The 19,756-nt window shown below is 43.7% G+C and overlaps 1 protein-coding gene across 2 annotated transcripts in view; it reads left to right on the top strand.

Annotated features, from left to right (window-relative positions):
- ATG4B (autophagy related 4B cysteine peptidase) overlaps window positions 1-19,756 on the top strand; it is a 483,533-nt gene that overhangs the window by 51,676 nt on the left and 412,101 nt on the right. For both annotated transcript variants that reach the window (XM_069213627.1, XM_069213626.1), the window contains exon 2: window positions 9,576-9,677. In XM_069213627.1, the coding sequence (XP_069069728.1) occupies window positions 9,576-9,677 (102 nt within the window). The remainder of the gene's footprint in view (window positions 1-9,575; window positions 9,678-19,756) is intronic.

Raw genomic sequence — 19,756 nt, 5'->3', positions numbered from 1 at the left:
CCCACTTGCCAGGCCTCAACCTTCCCTTTTACTACATGTAAGGCACCCCTAAGTTAGGCCCTAGGGAGCTCCATGGGCAGGTTGCAGTGTATGTTTAAGGTAGGACATATACTAGTGTGTTTTATATGTCCTAACAGTGAAATACTGCCAAATTCGGTTTTCACTGTGCAAGGCCTATCTCTCTCATAGGTTAACATGGGAGCTGCCTTTAAATATACTTAAAGCGCAGATTCTCTTTGAGGGCAGATAAAAATGTGGAGTTTAGGGTATCTGAGCTCACAATTTAAAAATACATCTTTTAGTGAAGTTGGTTTTTAGATTGTTAGTTTGAAAATGCCACTTTTAGAAAGTAGCCATTTTCTTGCTTAATCCATTCTGTGACTCTGCCTGTTTGTGGATTCCCCGTCTGGGTCAGTTTGACAGTTGGGCTGTTCACACCTCTCCTCTAGACAGTGGCACAAAGGGGGCTGGGGTGTAGCCTGCATATCTCGATTAGCCATCTGTGCTGGAGGGGAGGGCGGAGTGGTCGCTCACACCTGAAAGGACTGTGCCTGCCCTCACACAATTCCGTTTCCGACCCCCTAGTGAGTGTCTGGCCTGGACAAGGAAGGATCTTGCAAACACTTGAGACTTTGCTTTGAAGTTTGCCAACTTAAAGGCAGAACTGGATATGAGAAGAAGACCCCAAACCCCAGACTTTTAGAATCTTTCTGGAATCAAGAGGAACCTCTGCCCAGGAGAAGAGCTGAAGGAGGAGTACTGTCCCTTTGCCGTGTTGCTTTGCTGAACTGGCCTGTAGTTGCTGCTTCTGCCTGAAAAGAGTGCAAAGGGTGAACTTTGCTGTGTGTCCTGCTTGAGAAAATTCTCCAAGGCCTTGGAGTAGAGCTTGCCTCCTGTTGTAAGTCTTAGGGACACCAAAGACTTCAGTTTATTCGGCCAGCAGCATTCTTGAACTGTGTGTTTTGTGCTGTTCAAGAGGAGAAACCACAGCGATGCCGCCAACTACGCCGCTGGCCTGCACTGTGACCTGCCGATGCCACATAGTCGCATTGCTCCGCTTCGCACCGCGACCCTGGTCTCCCCGATGCTGTCATCAGACGACTTCACCGTGACCTGTGGGCACCGTACGTCGCATCGTCCTGCTTCGCACAGCAACCCTGACGCCATCCACACCGGTGCACCTGGCTTCATCAGCCTGGAGTTCGATCTGCAACATGTGTGACCTCAAGGGCCCAATGACTCCTGCAACGACTCCGGAACCGACACCGCAAATTCAGTGACGCCGCTCTCCGGAGCTCACCGCAAGGATCACAACGCCCTGCAAATCCAAGGTACTGTTTGCGGGTCTTCCCGACACCATAGCTGGCCCGTAACGCTGCGGCCTGCCTGACTTGTTGTTTTTGTTGATCACAACGCTGTGATAGCCCATGGGGGAGCTATCGACTTCAAGGAACTGTAGTTTTGAGTAAATCTTGCAGAATTTATATTTTTCTTACTGTTTGTTGGATTTTTATCGTATTTGGTCTTGTTTTATATAGATAAATATTGGCTTTTTTTCTAAAACTGATGTGGTGTCCTTTTGTAGTGTTTTCACTTATTACTGTGTTTTATGTGCAAATGCTTTACACATTGCTTCTGAGATAAGCCTGACTGCTTGTGCCAAGCTACCAAGGGGGTGAGCAGGGGTTATCCGAGCAGGGATCTCCCTTATCCTGTCTAGAGTGAGGGTCCCTACTTGGACAGGGTGCAAACCTACTGCCAACTAGAGACCCCATTTCTAACATATCCCCTTCCTTTACTGTTGTTTGGAGTAAGGAGAGCACCGCAATCACCATTGATTTAAGTTCATTGACCTCATTTTTCAGATCAGTGATAAGATTTACTACCTCTTTGTGAGAGCCAAAATATATGTCCTGGGGCTAGATGTTTCTGAGTTTACATCAAAGTTGCTGGTTGTTTGGCGGGGGGGGGTTTGTCTGTGTTTTCTAACAGACAGAAGAGATTTGAGCAGGGCACTTCATAAACAACTGTATTTCTACTAGGTGCACTAACACCAATTTCCTGGAGGGTATTGCTTACCATAGGTCCCTTTTTGGACGATTTTGGTTTTAAAAAGGACGGCAACGAACCGCTCTTGGGCCTCCTTCTGCACTCCCCTCTCATTCCCTTTCAGTATAGTTTCCACCTCTTCTACTAGAGTGTCAATTTCCGTGGCAACACAGTTTGACAACTTAAAAATGGGTTTGTGTGATGGCTTCAAAATCTTTGGTTGAGCGTCCTTTGCCATGGGGCTACCTTCAGCCTTGCGCTAGATGTGAGAAAATGCTACAGCACAATTAAACTGTTTAAAGAGATGAACGGTAGTACCTTAGAGCCAAGAGGGGTGGCCCATCCCAGCCTCTAATGGCGACTGACGGGCACGGACGGGCTCGGCCTTGGCTTCGCGTCCTGTGCTTGTCCCACTCTGCGGGAGACCCAACGCGCTACAAACTATCTCTCAGTGCATTCTGCTGTTGCTGGGGCCGCCTTGTGGCCCGCAGCCTCCTGAGACTTGGAATCCCTGTTGTCTGGAGCAAAGATGAGTCCTGTGCTGCAGAAGGCCCAATGCACTAAAAACGCTCTCCCAGTGCGTGCTAGTGGTGTTAGGGCTGCCTCCTGGCCCGCGGCCTCCTGGGACTTAGAGTCCATGTTGTCTGGAGCAAAGATGAGTCTGCGCCACGGGAAGCCCAATGCACTAAAAGCGCACTCCTGATGCGTGCTGGTGGTGTTGGGGCTGCCCCCTGGACCGCAGCCTCCTGGGACTTAGAGTCCCTGTTGTCTGGAGCAAAGATGAGTATGACGTTTGTCACTTTTCATTGCATGTGCTTTTTGATAAGCATGAACTTATTTGATTTACTTTTAATTGCTTGGAAATATATGTTTTCACCGGAGGGATGGTATTTATGATGCAAGTTGTGTTTTGTTGAGAGCTTGGGAGGCAAGCCATTAGAGCAGGCTCTTTGAACAATATCGTGAGCTAGCGTGCTTCTAGTGATAATGACACCTGCTGATCAACTGTGCAGGCTTCCTTGTTTCATGATGTTATGTGTGTTATGTAAGTGAGTGTATTCAGGGGTTGAGCAGCTGCGTGGGGAGGTGCCAGAAGCTGGATGAGGCTGGCTTTGCAGGTCCCTCGTAGCTGGTTTGGAAAAAACAGGTCTTCAGCTTCTTCCAGATTTCGAGAAGTGAGGAGAAGGCTCTGATGTGCTGTAAAAGGTAATTCCAGGATTTGTTTGCAACATAGGGGAAAGAGCATCCTCACTTTCTGCTGCTTTTGATGCTCGGTATGTGTGGCCAGTGGTTGAGGTACCCTCCTACCTCAGCCACTGGCTATACTTCCGCCAACCAGAAAGACCGCTCCGATCAGCATCCCGCTCACTAGAACGCATACCATGCATCAACAGAAGCAGAAATGGAGGATACGTTCTGTTGAAAGTTGCAAGTACACTCTAACACGTGGGTTCCATGCGTCACAGTGTACCCTTAGAGTTCTTTATTATATGTGCCGCACAACAAGAGCCCTGCTCATCTTTAAGCAGGGAAGGCCTCTACAGGGTTGAGGCACTTGCGAGCAGCCACTGCGCACCTCAAGCAGCAAGGGCAGTAGGCTCTTCCACTATGCAGTACCAGGCCCATTTTGGCAGTCTGTCCATCATGGCTGGAAGCTCTTTTGTCTACCGTTGCTGAGTGACATCTCAATTCTGCTGTAGAAAATCAGCTGCAGTCAGGGGGCCTCCAGGGTGCTCGTAACTCACTCAGGTACCATTCATCATTTTCCCATTCTGGGCAACCCCATCTTTCCCCTCATTTAGTTATAGTGGCCCGGTGGCTGCGATTGAAGATCTAAGTGTGTCCAGCTATTTTGAAGGGATTGTAAGGGCAGTAAGATAACTATGGTGATTAATGTAGTTCTCGGTGAGTTCCATGTTTTGTCTAGTTAGCATTTTGCCTCTTAGTAGCATAGAGAGTTAACATGCCTGCTGTAAAGCACATTGTGTAACATGTGGATCACAGATTTTTATTTTATGTAGCTAGGTAAGTGGGCTACTGATTTTGGCATAGATAATTTTGTTACTTCATGTTCATGAGCTGCGGTCCTTTTAATATAGCACAGTGATTTATTTATCGGTATCAAGGAGCTGCATATAAACTGTAAGTCATAGTTTTAGTTCCTTATTGATTTTTTTCCTTCAATCTGTTGTTATTCTAAGATTGCAAAGAAGGGCTTCTCTTGGAATTACTACAGTTTTTTTAGTTAGGCATCCCCAATCAATGCATTCAGTTTTTTATCCAGACTTTTTGTTTCTCCCAAAAATTCACTCTTAACATATTATGCTTACAAGTATGGACAATATGTGTTTCCTATGCCTTATAACCCTCATTCTCTCAAATAATGTTTCCTGCATCTTGATTTACACATGTGTATGATTTATTGTGTCTTTTTGTGTGATTTAAAGCATTTGGACACCCTACACTGGGATGAGTAGCCCTATAAAAGAATTTAAAAAGAGTGCCATTTAAATCAATAATTGTGTAATTACTAATACAGACAGATAGATCTGACATTCCTACAGTGCAAGCACATCTCTTACATGTGGGTTGGGTGGGGGGTTTGAACAAAGTCATAAATCTGTCTCCATGTTATAGTTTCTCTTAAGTACTGGTCAAATTATGGGCTGTATGCCTTTGTTTCCCCTTTGGTCTGGGGTCTAGGTGTTAGACTCAAGATCGCTCCCTGCTAGGATGATACTTCAACTAAAGAAGGGCTGATGCCTCTTTAAGTCAGGCCTTTGTTTTGGGGTCCAGCTGGATTTTAAAATTAGGAAAACCTCTTGCTGCCCGCAGCTTGCTCCATGGAACAGAATTGAATTGTGTCCTCGTGTTAGCAAATTACACCAGGCAAGCACACATGGCCGGAGACTTCAAATCCTACTTTTCATCAGTTTTGAGTGAGTAAGCAAGTAAGGTGCTTAACATGCTGCCCAACAAGCAAAGTCTTGTTCGCGCAAAGCGTGCAGGAAAAAAAACCCTGCTAGGTAAATTGGCACTGACCATATCTAATAATAGGTCTGTCCATTGTTCACTGGCGAAAAAAAAAATCTCCTACACTTGCTTCACTTCAGGACAATGTAACTAAGCCTTTTTAGGTCGCTAAGCACAAATTAACATATTGTCATTGCATCTACTTTATTAAAAACGTCTGTACTATCACCACCAGCTGAGTTGAAGTCTCTCTGTACTTTGGCCAGTTTGAGACAAAATCCCAGCCTCTACTTCCCCCTGTTTTGATCTCATTAGAGTTGGACATTATTCCATCCGCTTCTGAGATACTTAGGCAATGTTGCCTAATGATTTAAATGTTAAAGTGGAACAGCCATAAGCGTGATAAAGGGCCTGATTACGACCTTGGCGGAGGGGATTAGTCCATTTCCAACGTGACAGATATCCCACCTGCCCTTTTACAAGTTCCATAGGACATAATGGAACTTGTAATATGGCGGGCTGGATATCCGTTACATTTGGGACAGAGTAATCCCCTCCGTCAAACTCGTAATGAGGCCCAAAGTGTCCACACTGGAGATACAGCAAGAAGCACATTTATTGTGTGTATGTTATGTTTGAATTGTCAGTGAATAATATGTTGTCCCCAACGCAAAAATAAATTCCGGCTTGGGGAAAGATTTAATTGTAGTCAATACTAATCAGTCAAACAGATTGTGAGTGTGTCTCTTCCAAATGTGGTATCTTCTAGTAAAATTTTTCCATCAAATCAAATTGGAATATGTGTCTTACTGCAAACAAACAAACATGTACTTGCCATCCTTGATTAGAAGGTGGAGTGAAATATGATTGATATAAGTAGTTTTTTCATTTTTGCCTTGGGGCCCGCTAAGGAGAAGGAAGAAGAAACACAAGCGACTGCTTAAAAAAAACACAAAAGGGTTGGGAATAGAAGGAGGATCTTTTCAAGATATCTTAGAAAGGAGAAATGTCACACAATCCCTAATCTATCATTACAACATCAATGACAAAAAATATAAATAACTTTATTAGGTGTTTTTAATGATAGTGCTAACTCTAATAGGTGTAATAGTAACAAATAAGGTGAGCCTAAGAGAAATGCCCCAGGCCTACCACCGCCAACCCACAAACAAATCCAATCCAGTCGACAAGAGAACCACAGGTATTCTGTAGGACAATAAAAATTAGAAAGTGAAAAATTAAATTACAACCCCCATAACTCCCATGAATAATGGGGGATGTTACAATGATAAAACAACTTAAAGAAATAAAAACTGGAGGCTTGAAATGGGTGGATTAATGTGAAAAGCATTTTGCTACAGGAAACCAACCACTGTGTTTAATGATGCTTCATTTGTTTTTCTATCCCAGCCATCCCTGCTAGCTCAGTGAGCTCCAAGGAATGCCTTACAGCTTGTTTAAATTGTACCTAGCGGGCAAAATTACTACTTTGGACACCCAGTGTCAGCAGTTTCAGGCCTAACGGTTTGAACGATAACAATGTGTATTTAATTGATTTTTATAACAAGGATTTTATAAATATGAATTATTCTTAATTTTCAGTGTTTATTTGGTTTTATGATAGCTTATCGGTCTATGACAAATAGTTTAGATTTCAATCAAATATGTTAATTTTGGTGATTTTAATGCAAAATTAACTGTTAACACTTTTGATATTTATCCTTTAGGCAACAATTCATTTGGTCATGTAGACCATAGAGACACTGATTTAGGTAATCACATTTTGGCTCGAGATATAATAAATGTGCACATGCTTAATTTTCTACAAACCAATAAACTGTCAGCGTTTTATGGTCCAAGCTGTACCATTGATTATGTTTTATATCATGCAGCTTTTGAGTATACTTATAAAGTGACATTTTGGATCTGGAATCATAACCTGTTAACTAAGACTTCTAGGTCTTTCTCACATAGTTCTCACCAAACTGCCATGTATGTACATTGTCGTAAACTCAGCATAAAGGTTTGAGGATAATGTGCTACCTTTTTACCCCTGAAGTATTTTTAAAGAAATTTCTGTTTTCAAATTGTGGTGTTGTTATGACCGGTCTATCAGAAACTATAAGTGCTGTGCCAGTCATGGAGATTTTTATTGACGTCTGTCTCTATTGGACAGGCCTTGCTTAAGCCTCACTCTAACCATCCAAAACAGAAAACCTTTTGGTTTGATGTCTTGTGCAAATAGGCATTTGAGGGAGGCACTAGTGAGTTATCCCAGATATTTGGAAGCGATTAAATCTGGAAGTGCACTTTATAAACCTTCTGTTTAAACTAGGAAATCTCAGCTAATGACCATGAATTGGGATCATTTAGTGATTGCTTTCAGGAGGTGTAAGCCAAAGCTCTTTTGGCAGGCAATCAGTTTGATTTGGGCTAGAGAAGAAGTGTTATCTGAATTGTGTTATCTAGATAACACAATTCAATTTCTTCAAGAAAAAATATACTGTGTATTTAAACTGGATGCATAAGCATCCCAATGAAAAGGCCATCTTTGGATTTCTAAGGCGGAAGAAGCTCACAATGTAGACATCTCGGCTCTGGCGGCCATCAAATTGTACCTCAAGTCTTTTCTGTCTTCTCTGAGTATGGAATGCCAAGCATAGCCACAAAGAAGCCTTGTTTCTGAAACCTCACACTGTATCAGTCAGCATGCTGAAAAACATCTTGTAAGTGAATGTGTCAGGGCCAACTGAGAAACTCATGTCTGCATTTTTGGAGCTGAATAGGTTTAGTTCAGGTAAAATCTAGAAACGTAGGAGTTCCATCATAGACGAGGTATATTGAAAACTATCAACTATGTTGTCTTTTATATAATCTTATGTTTAGTTGCCAGTATTATCTTGTTTATTTTGTTCATATGAAGCGAGATGTTTATATATAATAGTTGCATTAGGATAAAGCATTCATTTTCATTGAAGACTTTTAAAATATATGGTGTGGATTTCTTGTGTATGTTCATCCATGTCGCGAAGGGCTCTGGAACTTGCTAATAAAAACAATCCTGTAAATCTCATAAGGCTAATCCCAATGCACATTATCTCAGTGTAAGAGGGGATATGTTTGAGTTGCGGTCCTTCTGAATTCCTTCCTCATAACTCTTGTGTTGGAAAAGCCTGTGCCTCTCAGGGAGCTAGGATTTCTAAATCTGGACTGTGTTCACACTCTTAAGTGCAAACCTTTATCAGCATGACTCAGCAAGTTTGATACTAAATAAAACACATCAATCTGAAAGCCAGCTCATTATAATACAGATTGTGAATTAGACTAACAGCTAAGGGATGTATGATAAGTATGAGCAATGTTTGGTGTATATCCAGCTTTTACACTTATTTTTAGTTAGTGAGATGTTTATATTTATGATGGTAATTATTTTTCACCTGATTTATGCAAGAATGAGATATAATTAATTATATTGCACTATAAAATATTGTGTAGGTGATAGTTTTGGGGTTAGGGGATCTGCAATATTATATTTAGACGTAAGAGATTCTTTTGCTGGATTGTCTGATTTCCAAACCACTATTTCCTCAGGTTTGTCTGACTGCTTACACCCTTATTTTCTATGTGCATAGCACTGTGTGTGGGAGGAGTGAGGGACTCCTGCCAGTTTTCCTCTACTGCAAAATGCTCATAATTATCCTTTGGGTTCAGTACATCTACAGGACTGACCCCAAAATTTCAGTAGCACACAATAGTACAGAGCTCGTTTTGATATTTCCTAAATATAGCGTTAAGTCAGTAAATAAGAATCAAGCAAACAAAGACATGTGTGGAGGAAAGGAGCTTTTCCCTTCATTAGCTTGAGCTGAAAAGGACCAAATGAAGTGGATAAGCTATTAAAAGTACGTTTAATACTGTCCGGTTCTGCCATATCAAAGATTCCCATCATAACAAGGAGAAAGATGTGGTTAGAAGAGTAGTTTATCAGTCCTCTTCATATTTGTGAAGGCAAACTAGGTATATAGAAACACCATTTTAATCTTTGAGCAATCTGAAATGGAATTTTGTGGGAAGGGGACAAAATCATGTTTCTAGCAATTTACCCAGAATAATCTGAATGGATGGTCATTTATGTCTAATTGGTTTAGGACTATTTTGTTTACTTGGCGATCTTCAGGGCTTCGTAATTATTGATTGCTCTAAGATTAGAAGTCCATGATCATTGGTTTCATTAGATGGGGGATTCTAGAAAGTTGTAGGTTTGAGGTAGGGGCAATGGATGATCAGCCTCATGCCAGCGATTTTTGGGGCAGCTGAGAGTGGTATCAATGATGGCAGTGTGAACATTGAAATTAAGTCCACAAACCTCTTTAATGCTAAAAGATAACTGTAGCTACTTTTCATATACTGTGATCAGCATTAGTACTTGATTCCTCTGTTTGACATCTTTTCAGGCATGTTCAGTTATGTTTATAGCAGAGTCAGTTTATGCTGCAGTTTTTATGCCACTGAATAGGTTTTGAAGTGGAGGTATGTCTTTTGTTTCCATCCAGCTACTCTCACCTACGATACTCTGCGATTTGCTGACATAGAAGATTTTCCAGAGACTGCAGACCCAGTGTGGATCCTGGGGAAGAATTACAGTGCTCTAACAGGTATATTTGCACCTGCTTGCCACACATAAGCGTCACCATTCTGTACTTCCTTTCTGGGTGAAAATATGATGCCTGCTGGTGTCGTAGCTGGACTCTTGCTCTAGGCAAAACTGCTGGTTTTGTATGTAGGCGACTAAGCCAACCCTACAACAAGTCACAATTGTTGGCCCAACCCTCCCGGCTCACAAGCAGTACCTCACCAAAAACCCAAACAGTAAAAGATGATTTGTATCAGCCTTTACGCATGGACTCAAGAGTGCAACATCTCAGGGGAGTTGTGGTTAAACAGAGATTACCCTGTTCTCACATGAGCAACATATCTCGTTCACACACAGGCAATGAAAGAGATGCAGTGAATTTTTTATTAGGTTTTATTAACAAGACTGCAATTTACTGTAAAATGCATTGACTGCAATGATGAGGATAATGAACAATGCAAGAAACAGAATGGTAAAAACAAGAGTCATGAATACAAAGGCCCCCCCACCATCTTGCAATAACATGTACTATGAAATAGATGTGAATTAAGCACTAATACTCTATCATGATGAACCTAATCTCTAACCTAAAGAGAGCTAGGTGTGTTAAACCTAATCTGCCAGTACCATGTCCATGAGAAGAGCCCCTCAACCCATGTTACCTTAGAATGAGGTCTCTAGATCAGACTCCATGGTGACACGAAGGCTGGGTCTGTATCAAGGCGACGTGTAGCATATATATGATGGCATCTGGTAGGAATCCCTCTGATCATCCTGAATGTGTGAGATGTATTTATACAGACCTTGTAGGACCCCTGTTGCAGGTATGTTCCCAAACAATAGATAAAATGGCATGCTTGGGGCAGTAATTATATAAACAATTCCATGAAAAGTTACTTTGTTACCTTCACATGAAAGTGCAAAAGTACATGATGTGAATACCTACATATCTCGTATATCTTTGTCGCTGATAGTGGCGCCTTTACTGAGTGGCACTGATAATGTGAAACTAAACATCTTTCTAACTATAACCATAGCAGACATTTTGGAGAAAAATAAATAAATAAATGTGCTAAAACAGAGCAAGCTAAGTAGGTTAAAAGTCACTGGGTGATGGGGCACAGGGCTGGAATCCCCAGGTCTAAGCTAAACTCCTGATTCCCATTAAAACTAAATTGGATCCACTACACTGGGGGACGTGCGTCTGCAGCAATTTAGGGTCTGATGTTAACCACCATGTAGCCCCATCTTTTTTGTTTAGTATGATGACTTTAGTGCAGTGTCAACTAAAGGGCTACACCCTTAATATGGGCATGGGTCCATGTCCAGGTGATGTGTCAACCCCCTTCACCAGTGCAGCTCACCTTTTCTATCCACTGTGACCCTTCTTTGTCCTGTGATCTGAACTCTGATCTTAATCATCCAGTCTTCACCCTCCATCATGGGCCTGGTCCTTCACAGTGGCGCAGCCACATCTTTCACTTCTTTCTTTTTTGAGTCAATATTTATAATATGGTGTTAGTAGAGGTACCACATACATGGTATCTAGTTATCTATTTATTTAATATTTAGTTAGTGTTTTTATATAGCACATACTGGACCCTAACATGCCACTACTTTGTACATGCTGTACAGGGTATAAAACAGCATTTACAATGTGCAATGGCATGCTGTACAGGATATAAAGAAGCATGTACAATGACATGAGCTATATGAGGCATGAACAACAAGATACAAAGCAAAAGTCACAGGAACATAGTTAATGTAAGACCACCCAAGAAGCAAATATTTCAGCTCTTTCTTTAGGGGCAATACAGATGAAATAGTGTGGTTAGAAGTGGCAAAGGAGTTCCAAACCTTGGAAGCACATTCAGAGAATGTATTGCTGAAGACAGGAGTCTCAAGTATGGGAGTGTCAGAGCTGTGAAGTTAACAATAACCCTCTCAGATCCTTTTCTTAATCGCCAAGGAGAGGGAGTCTTCAAAATGTAATAGCGTATAAAGCATGCTTGTCTGAAGGCAGATCTGTCCTCAATGGGAAATTAATTCCAGTTGAGCAGAACGGGGCAATTTGGTTGAATCAGTCTGTGCTAGCCTTGAGTCAAGAAGATACGTGAAGTGCAGCTTTCAGGGGGGGTTGGTAAATTATTGCCATGCCAAAGAATAGAATACCAAAAATGTAATCTGTTGTGTAGACAATGGGAACTAAGACTATCTCCTCTAAATATTGTTCTGGTAAAAAAACAAAAAAGGCTGAAGCCCATGAATTACTTTGAGCTGAAGATTGGCTTTTCTGACTGTGTTTTTGGAGACTGAGTTGCCTATCAGGAGTAAATTCAAGTCAAACAGCATGCAGTGTAGAATATTAGTTGAGTCCAGTTGAGGAGAAATACGTACAAACTCCAGTTTGTTGGGATTTAGTTTGAGGTGTTAAGCAGTTATCCAAGGGTGAATAATATCTATGGCTGAAACCTGCACGAAGAAATCAAACGGAGAGTGTTTCATTGGCATATTGGTGATGTGGTATGCCTGACTTTTTAGAGGAAAATCTATGGGTTTAAGAAAAAGGGTTTACGAAAAAGGTTGAAGCGTGCAGGGGCTATTAAAGATTCTCGAGTAACTTCTTGTGGTACAGGAACTGGATTAGAGAAGGAACTGCTATTTTAATCTTTTGCAAGCGATTGGCAAGATAGGATTTAAATGATTACAGCACTTTGTCTTCGAAGACTCTCTTGTATGAATGAGGGGCATGGCCAGTAAGGAGTAGCTGCATTTCACCAGCGGTCTTCCAACCAACATTGAAAAGTAGCACAACCCTGCAGCCCCATGTTCCCGGAGACTGAATGGGCATTGTAAGGAGAGACACTGTAGAGCCGATGCTGGATAAGAAACAGGTTAGTCCTTGAAACCACAGCCTTTGTTGGAAATGTGCCTTAATGTTAACTGAAGCAGGTAGACCTTTAGCACCGCAAGTGCCTTGTACAGAAAAAGGTAAGTAGACCACCAAACCAGGATTGCACCATGCTCGCCGTGATGCACTCCCCAATTAGAAGGTGAGAGACAAGTTGAATAGGTAAGACATCCACGCATTAAAGCCCACAGTCGATGTTGGTGAAAGTATAGTTGACAGCTCTTTGCCAGACTGTGAGCAGAGTCATGACTAAAGACTGCAAGATATGGCTGCTTGCCAAAGGACATATTTGTGAATCTAATTGAGATACATTTTTGAACGTGTGTTCTAGTCTGTGTTGACAAGCATGGAGTGCCACTAATTACAATTTGATCACTCGAGGCAAGATGATTATTGACCTGATCTCCCAGAAACCTGAGCTCAGTATTTTGAGAACCGATGGTAGAATTAAGAGTCAAATGGGGTAGCCGACGATTACAGCCGTTGGTGGCATATGAATGCATGGGACAGGGATCTGGCCAGGGGACAGCCACAGAGAGGAGTCCATGCTAGACACAGACATGTGGAATGTAGCATTAAAGCTAATTGGTGAAGGCTGTCCCAGTGCCAATCACTACACATAGCTGGACAAGGTCAAGGAGCATGAGGGCATTAAGGAAGTAATTGGTATGAAACTGACTGGTGTTGTGGTAGCAGAGGCTCCATTAACAAAACACATCTCTGGATTGAAATTCGGCTTTCAGAGTATTTTCCTCAGGAGTGTCTATACATGTAAAAGGAACCGGGCGACTGCAATATAGATAGTGATTTATCGGTACTGTCAGCAATTTTTGGTGGAAAGGCTTTTGATGTTCCTTGAAATCACCCAATGACAAGCAGTAGAGCAAAGTGGTAAAACAACTTATTAACAAACAAATGAAATAAGGTAAGGATCACAAGAAGCCTGCATCGTTTCATCCTTCACCAGTGAAACATGCAACAGAGGCCGAGAAGATTAGCATTACTGCATACATCTTTCAGCAATTTCTCATGGAGTTCAGAATGGAAGTTGGAATGATAACAAATTACTTTTGAGATGCACAAAAGGAGATTTGTGGTTCTTTCTGGTCAAGGGTGGGGGGGCACACTACATTTGCCTGTGGGACTGAAGGGCTACTTCCTCACACTCTTCACACGTGGAGGGGCACAAAAAGAGACCCATGGTCCCGCTGTGTGGGAGACTTATTTCTGACCAAGGGGTGGCGGTGCATTACATTTCCCAGCAGCCTGTGGGACTGAAGGGCTGCTACCTCATGCTCTTCGTGCCCAGAGGCACACAAAAGAAGGCATGCAGGCCTGCTGCGCAGGGCTCGCCCAGGTGCGCGCCCCAGGGAAGGCCGGGCCCATCTTCACCCAGAAGAAGCCTGGCTGAGCCACCCCCTTTTTCAACGTAGTCACAGCATTGCTGTGGTGAGTTGGCACACTGCCTTTATTCTTTTTTGGGCCTACCTGGCTGTATTTTAGAAATTATCCTGATTTAGTTATAGTATCTAGCAGTGGGTAAGCAGAAAGCTTCGGATGTCCCCTTGGATACCAATGGTGCTAAATAGTCCAGGAAACCTTCCTCTGGCAGTAATTCTCGCTCTTCTGGGTGCATAGAGAACAACACCTTAAAGGACATTGATTACTTGAATGAAGAAGTGAAGGCCATCCTAAATAACAACAAGACTAAAATTACTACTGACAGTGGGTTTCAAATCAATAAGATGCTGAAGTGTTAAAAAAAAACGCGCTAGCTAGAAAAAAAGATAAGCCACCACCCAGCAGTCCATTGATGTATCAACCTATTAATAAATCTGTGTCTTCTGCAATGGCTACGAATATACCTGAAGGGCCTATTTCACACCGCTGTAGCAAGGGAATCATAGCTAATGATAATGAGCCACCCTGTTATCCTGCTAGCCCTGAGGTTATAGTGGTACTGACCATTCCGTGTTCTAACAGGTTTGAGCCTCTGGAGGCAGACAAGGGAATTCCAGAAAATGCTGCTCCTATATTGAAGGGGCCACCAGCTGTTTGAGAACTTGGTTATAAGGACCGCGAAAAACAGCTTGGTGAGTGCTCCACTCAGCCGTGAAACGGAAGTCCCTGCACCAAAAGTGAGATGACATCAAGAGTTTAATGCTCCTACTAATGAGGAAAATAACAGGGGGACATGGTTAATTGTGCAGGTGCAAGTGTTCCTGTCTGCCAGGGCCAATGATTTTATCAAACTCAACCGGGTGGGGGGCTTTCGCCTACTGTTCCATTGGAATCTTGGAGGCAGCCCCCAGAAACCCCCTACGGGACTGCCACCACTAGTACAGCTAATGCGCTACGCAGTGTGGTTGATGGAGAGCAAGAACCACCAGCCCAGGCATAGAGTGTCCGGACTTCGATCTCAGGAAGTTGGCTGTCCAGGGTACACCAAGTATGGCCGCTGACATGTGTCTTCTTCAGTAGGGGCCCATAGCCTGGATCGTGTTAATAATTTGGCAACTTGACTATCTAAGGGTGTAGATAGGGTTTTAAAACATCAGTCCCGGATGCACGATGATGGGATGTCAGACAACAATTCTCATTCTCAAAAAGCAGGAATACTTGGTAGAACTATTTATATGGGCAGGGTGACCAAATTAACATTGGGGTCTATTGAAAATCAGGACTCTTGGATCAACAAGGTCATTCACTGGGTCAGATTTAAGCAAAATTGCTTTTCAGTTATAAGAACAGATAATGAGGATGCAAAAAGACACAGTTAAGAGACAGTTTAGACACAGATCATGGCTTTATTTCTCTGCTCTTAAAAAAAGACCAGCTGTTAGCAATCTCACAGATTTTGAGTTGCGTACATGTTATCATGGAACAACACATAGCACTGATATAAGATTGAAGTTATTGCTACTGCATGGTACAAAGTCTGTAAATCATAGGGGAGATGTTGTTGGTGTTGTTGGTTCCGTTCAATCCGTTCAATCTTATGGCCCTGCTCCAGCTGATGAATTACAAAACCCCAATGTAAGTTCTCTTCTGAATGAAATTGACTGACTATCTATTGTCGGAGGTTCAGTACACACTGAAGGGACTTCAACTAATGGGAGTTGGCCGCTGGTTAATCTAACGGGCAGGGGAAATAGGGAGGAGACTCAGGTACTTACTCTGAGGGCCTTTTAGGTCATAGTCTCGGTAATAATAATAACACTATATCAGTAAAGGCTCATTCAGTCCCTCTTCCACCAAGTGTATGTGTAGTGCAGGAGGTAGCAGTCCCAAATTACGTATCATCCCATTGAACTTGGCTGGTTTGAAGAATAAATTGTTAGACCCTGAGTGGGTCTCTTATATTAATCGTTATGATATCTGTATTTTTCAGGAGAAGTGGGCTATCAACCTGGTGCTTGTGGAAGGCTTTATATCTTATAGTGCTGGGGCCCAGTCTACTGGGAACAGCAGGTAGGCCAAGGGAAGTTTACTTATTTTGATTACCTGATTTGCTAGGCATCCAACTTACCTTTTCTATGGGTTTTAAGCTGGTGATAATGTGTATGCTAGATCAGTCACATGTGGAGTTGAGTCTCAGACTCTTGCAGAATTACAAGAATTAGTAGAATCTATCCAGCAACATGCTAGAATAGTAGTAGCGGTTGACGTTAACTGTTCAATTGAACATTCTACATATATCAGTGATTTAACTTATCTTGAGGATGGATTTTGGGGCTTTCCTCAGCTACAAAGGAGACTGCAGCACCCACACTTGTGTGGCGCTCTTTAGTTGACTGTGCTTTGTGTGGGGGGAGGGCTCAGAGCCTGTAGTGGTTGTATGCGCTCAGATCTGTGTAGTGTTCCTACTTTTTAATGTGGCCAGTACACAAGCATCATCGATTACATAATAATTTATGTTAGCTTGTGGCAAATGCTAGATGACATGAGGGTTGACACTTGGCATGATAGTGACCATAATTCCTTAATTCTCCTACTTTCAGGATTGGTATTACTAAGATTAGAAAAAAAATGCAGCACTGAAGTACCTGACCTCTATTGGCTAATAACTGTAAATGAGTATTGTGGCGGAGGGTAATGTCAAACCCGTATTTCTATAAGGAGATTTATGAGCTGTTTGTGGTTGCCCTGTCTAAATCTGAAAATTATGATGTAGAGAAAATTCGGATTCTTACCATTCACAAGTCTTTTGTCCCTAAACTTTAGGATGTCTTCTATAAAAATGTGTCTTTTAGACAGCCAGTCGTGCTCAACAAAAAGAAATGGTACAATATTGTATGCTCAGAGGCTAAATCGGTCCTAAGGTCCACTGTTATGAGTTGCTTGCAATGGGAGATAAAAGAAGCCAGAGTGAGGTAAAAAAACTCCAGTCCAGGCCAAGAGGCCTTTGGAAGCTGCTATCTAGCAGGATTTGCAGGAGGCAATCAGATGAAATGATAATAGGCCCTTTTGGAATATGTTATGTAATGGTGCTTGTGATAGTACTAGATCTTACCACTGCCACTTTCGACTGAAGAGCTGGGTCAGGGTGTTTTTTACTGTCTCACTGGGATCCTGCTAGCCAGTGCTCATAGTGAAAACCCTATGTTGTCAGTATGTTTGATATGTGTCACTGGGATCCTGCTAGCCAGGATCCCAGTGCTCGTAAGTATGTGCCCTGTATGTGTTCCCTGTGTGATGCCTAACTGTATCACTGAGGCTCTGCTAACCAGAACCTCAATGTTTATGCTCTCTCTCTGCTTTTAAAATTGTCACTGCAGGCTAGTGACTAATTTTACCAATTCTCATTGGCACACTGGAACACCCTTATAATTCCCTTGTATATAGTACCTAGGTACCCAGGGTATTGGGGTTCCAGGAGATCCCTATGGGATGCAGCATTTCTTTTGCCACCCATAGGGAGCTCAGACAATTCTTACACAGGACTGCCACTGCAGCCTAAGTGAAATAACGTCCACGTTGTTTCACAGCCATTTTAGACTGCATATAAGTAACTTATAAGTCACCTGTATGTCTAACCCTCACTTGGGGAAGGTTAGGTGCAAAGTTTCTGAGTGTGTGGGCACCCTGGCACTAGCCAAGGTACCCCCACATTGTTCAGAGCAAATTCCCTGGACTTTGTGAGTGCGGGGACACCATTACACGTGTGCACTACGTATAGGTCAATACCTATATATAGCGTCACAATGGGAACTCCGAACATGGCCATGTAACATGTCTAGGATCATGGAATTGTCACCCCAATACAAATCTGGTATTGGGGGGAACAATTCCATGCATCCCCAGGTCTCTAGCACAGAGCCCGGGTACTGCCAAACTAACTTTCCAGGGTCTCCACTGCAGCTACTGCTGCTGCCAACCCCTCAGACAGGTTTCTGCCCCCCTGGGGCCTGGGCAGCCTAGTCCCAGGAAGGCAGAACAAAGGATTTCCTCTGAGAGAGGGTATTACACCCTCTCCCTTTGGAAATAGGTGTGAAGGGCTGGGGAGGAGTAGCCTTCCCCCAGCCTCTGGAAATGCTTTGATGGGCACCGATGCTGCCAGTCTACACCAGTTCAGGGATCCCCCAGCCCTGCTCTGGCGCGAGACTGGACGTAGGAAAGGGGAGTGACCACTCCCCTGACCAGCATCTCCCAGGGGAGGTGCCCAGAGCTCCTCCAGTGTGTCCCAGACCTCTGCCATCTTGGATGCAGAGGTGTGAGGGCAAAATGGACAGCTCTGAGTGGCCAGTGCCAACAGGTGACGTCCGAGACCCCTCCTGATAGGTGCTTACCTTTCTCTGTAGCCAATCCTCCTCTGTGGGCTATTTAGGGTCTCTCCTGTGGTTATCTCACCAGATAACGAATGCAAGAGCTCACCAGGGTTCCTCTGCACTTCCCTCTTCGACTTCTGCCAAGGATCGACCGCTGACTGCTCCAGGACGCCTGCATAACCGCAACAAAGTAGCAAGAAGACTACCAGCAACATTGTAGCGCCTCATCCTGCCGGCTTTCTCGACTGTTTCCTGGTTCTGCATGCTCTGAGGGCTGTCTGCTTTCACCCTGCACTGGAAGCCAAGAAGAAATCTCCTGTGGGTTCGACGGAATCTTCCCCCTGCTAACGCAGGCACCAAACTTCTGCATCACCGGTCCTCTGGGTCCCCTCTCATCCTGACGAGCATGGTCCCTGGAACACAGGAGCTGGGTCCAAGTGTCTCCCACAGTCCAGTGGCCCTTCTGTCCAAATTTGGTGGAGGTAAGTCCTTCCCTCCCCACGCCAGACAGTAATCCTGTGTACTGCGTGATCTGCAGCTGCTCGGGCTTCTGTGCACTTTTCCAAGACTTCCTTTGTGTGCAGCCTAGCCCAGGTCCCCAGCACTCCGTCCTGCATTGCCCAACTCGCTGAGTTGGACTCTGACGTCGTGGGACCCTCCTTTGTGACTCTGAGTCGACCGCTGTCCTCAGATCTTCTAAATGCCTGTTCCGGTACTTCTGCGGGTGCTGCCTGCTCTTGTGGGGGCTCTCTGAGTTGCTGAGCGCCCCTTCTGTCTCCTCCTCCAAGGGGCGACCTCCTGGTCCTTCCTGGGCCCCAGCAGCACCCAAAATCCTCAACGCGACTCTTGCGGCTAGCAGGGCTTGTTTGCGGTCTTTCTGCGTGGAAACAACTCTGCATCCTCCAGCTCGCCGTGGAACTTCTTCTGACCAAAGGAGAAGTTCCTGGCACCTTCCGTTGTTGCAGAATCTTCGGCTTCTTCCACCCAGAGGCAGCCCTTTTGCACCTTCATCCGGGGTTTAGTGGGCTCCTGCGACCATCCGCCCCCCCCCCCCCCCACCCCGGACACTTGCGTGACTCTTGGACTTGGTACCCTTCCTTTACAGGTCCTCAGGTCCAGGAATCCGTCTTCATTGTTTTGCTGGCAGTTGTTGTCCTTGCAGAATCCCCTATCTCGACTTTACTGTCTTTCTGAGGTAGTAGGGTAACTTTACTCCTACTTTTCAGGGTCTTGGGGTTGGGTATCTTGGACACCCTTAGTGTTTTCTAACAGTCCCAGCGACCCTCTACAACCTACACTAGGCCTGGGGTCCATTCGTGGTTCGCATTCCACTTTTGGAGTATATGGTTTGTGTTGCTCCTAGGCCTATTTCTACCTATTGCATCCTATTGTGATTCTACATTGTTTGCACTACTTTTCTAA

This window comes from Pleurodeles waltl, chromosome 11, assembly GCF_031143425.1.
Source record: "Pleurodeles waltl isolate 20211129_DDA chromosome 11, aPleWal1.hap1.20221129, whole genome shotgun sequence".
Lineage (NCBI taxonomy): Eukaryota > Metazoa > Chordata > Amphibia > Caudata > Salamandridae > Pleurodeles > Pleurodeles waltl.
The sequence above is the reverse complement of the archived record's forward strand: the minus strand, read 5'-3'. Positions and strand labels throughout refer to the sequence as shown.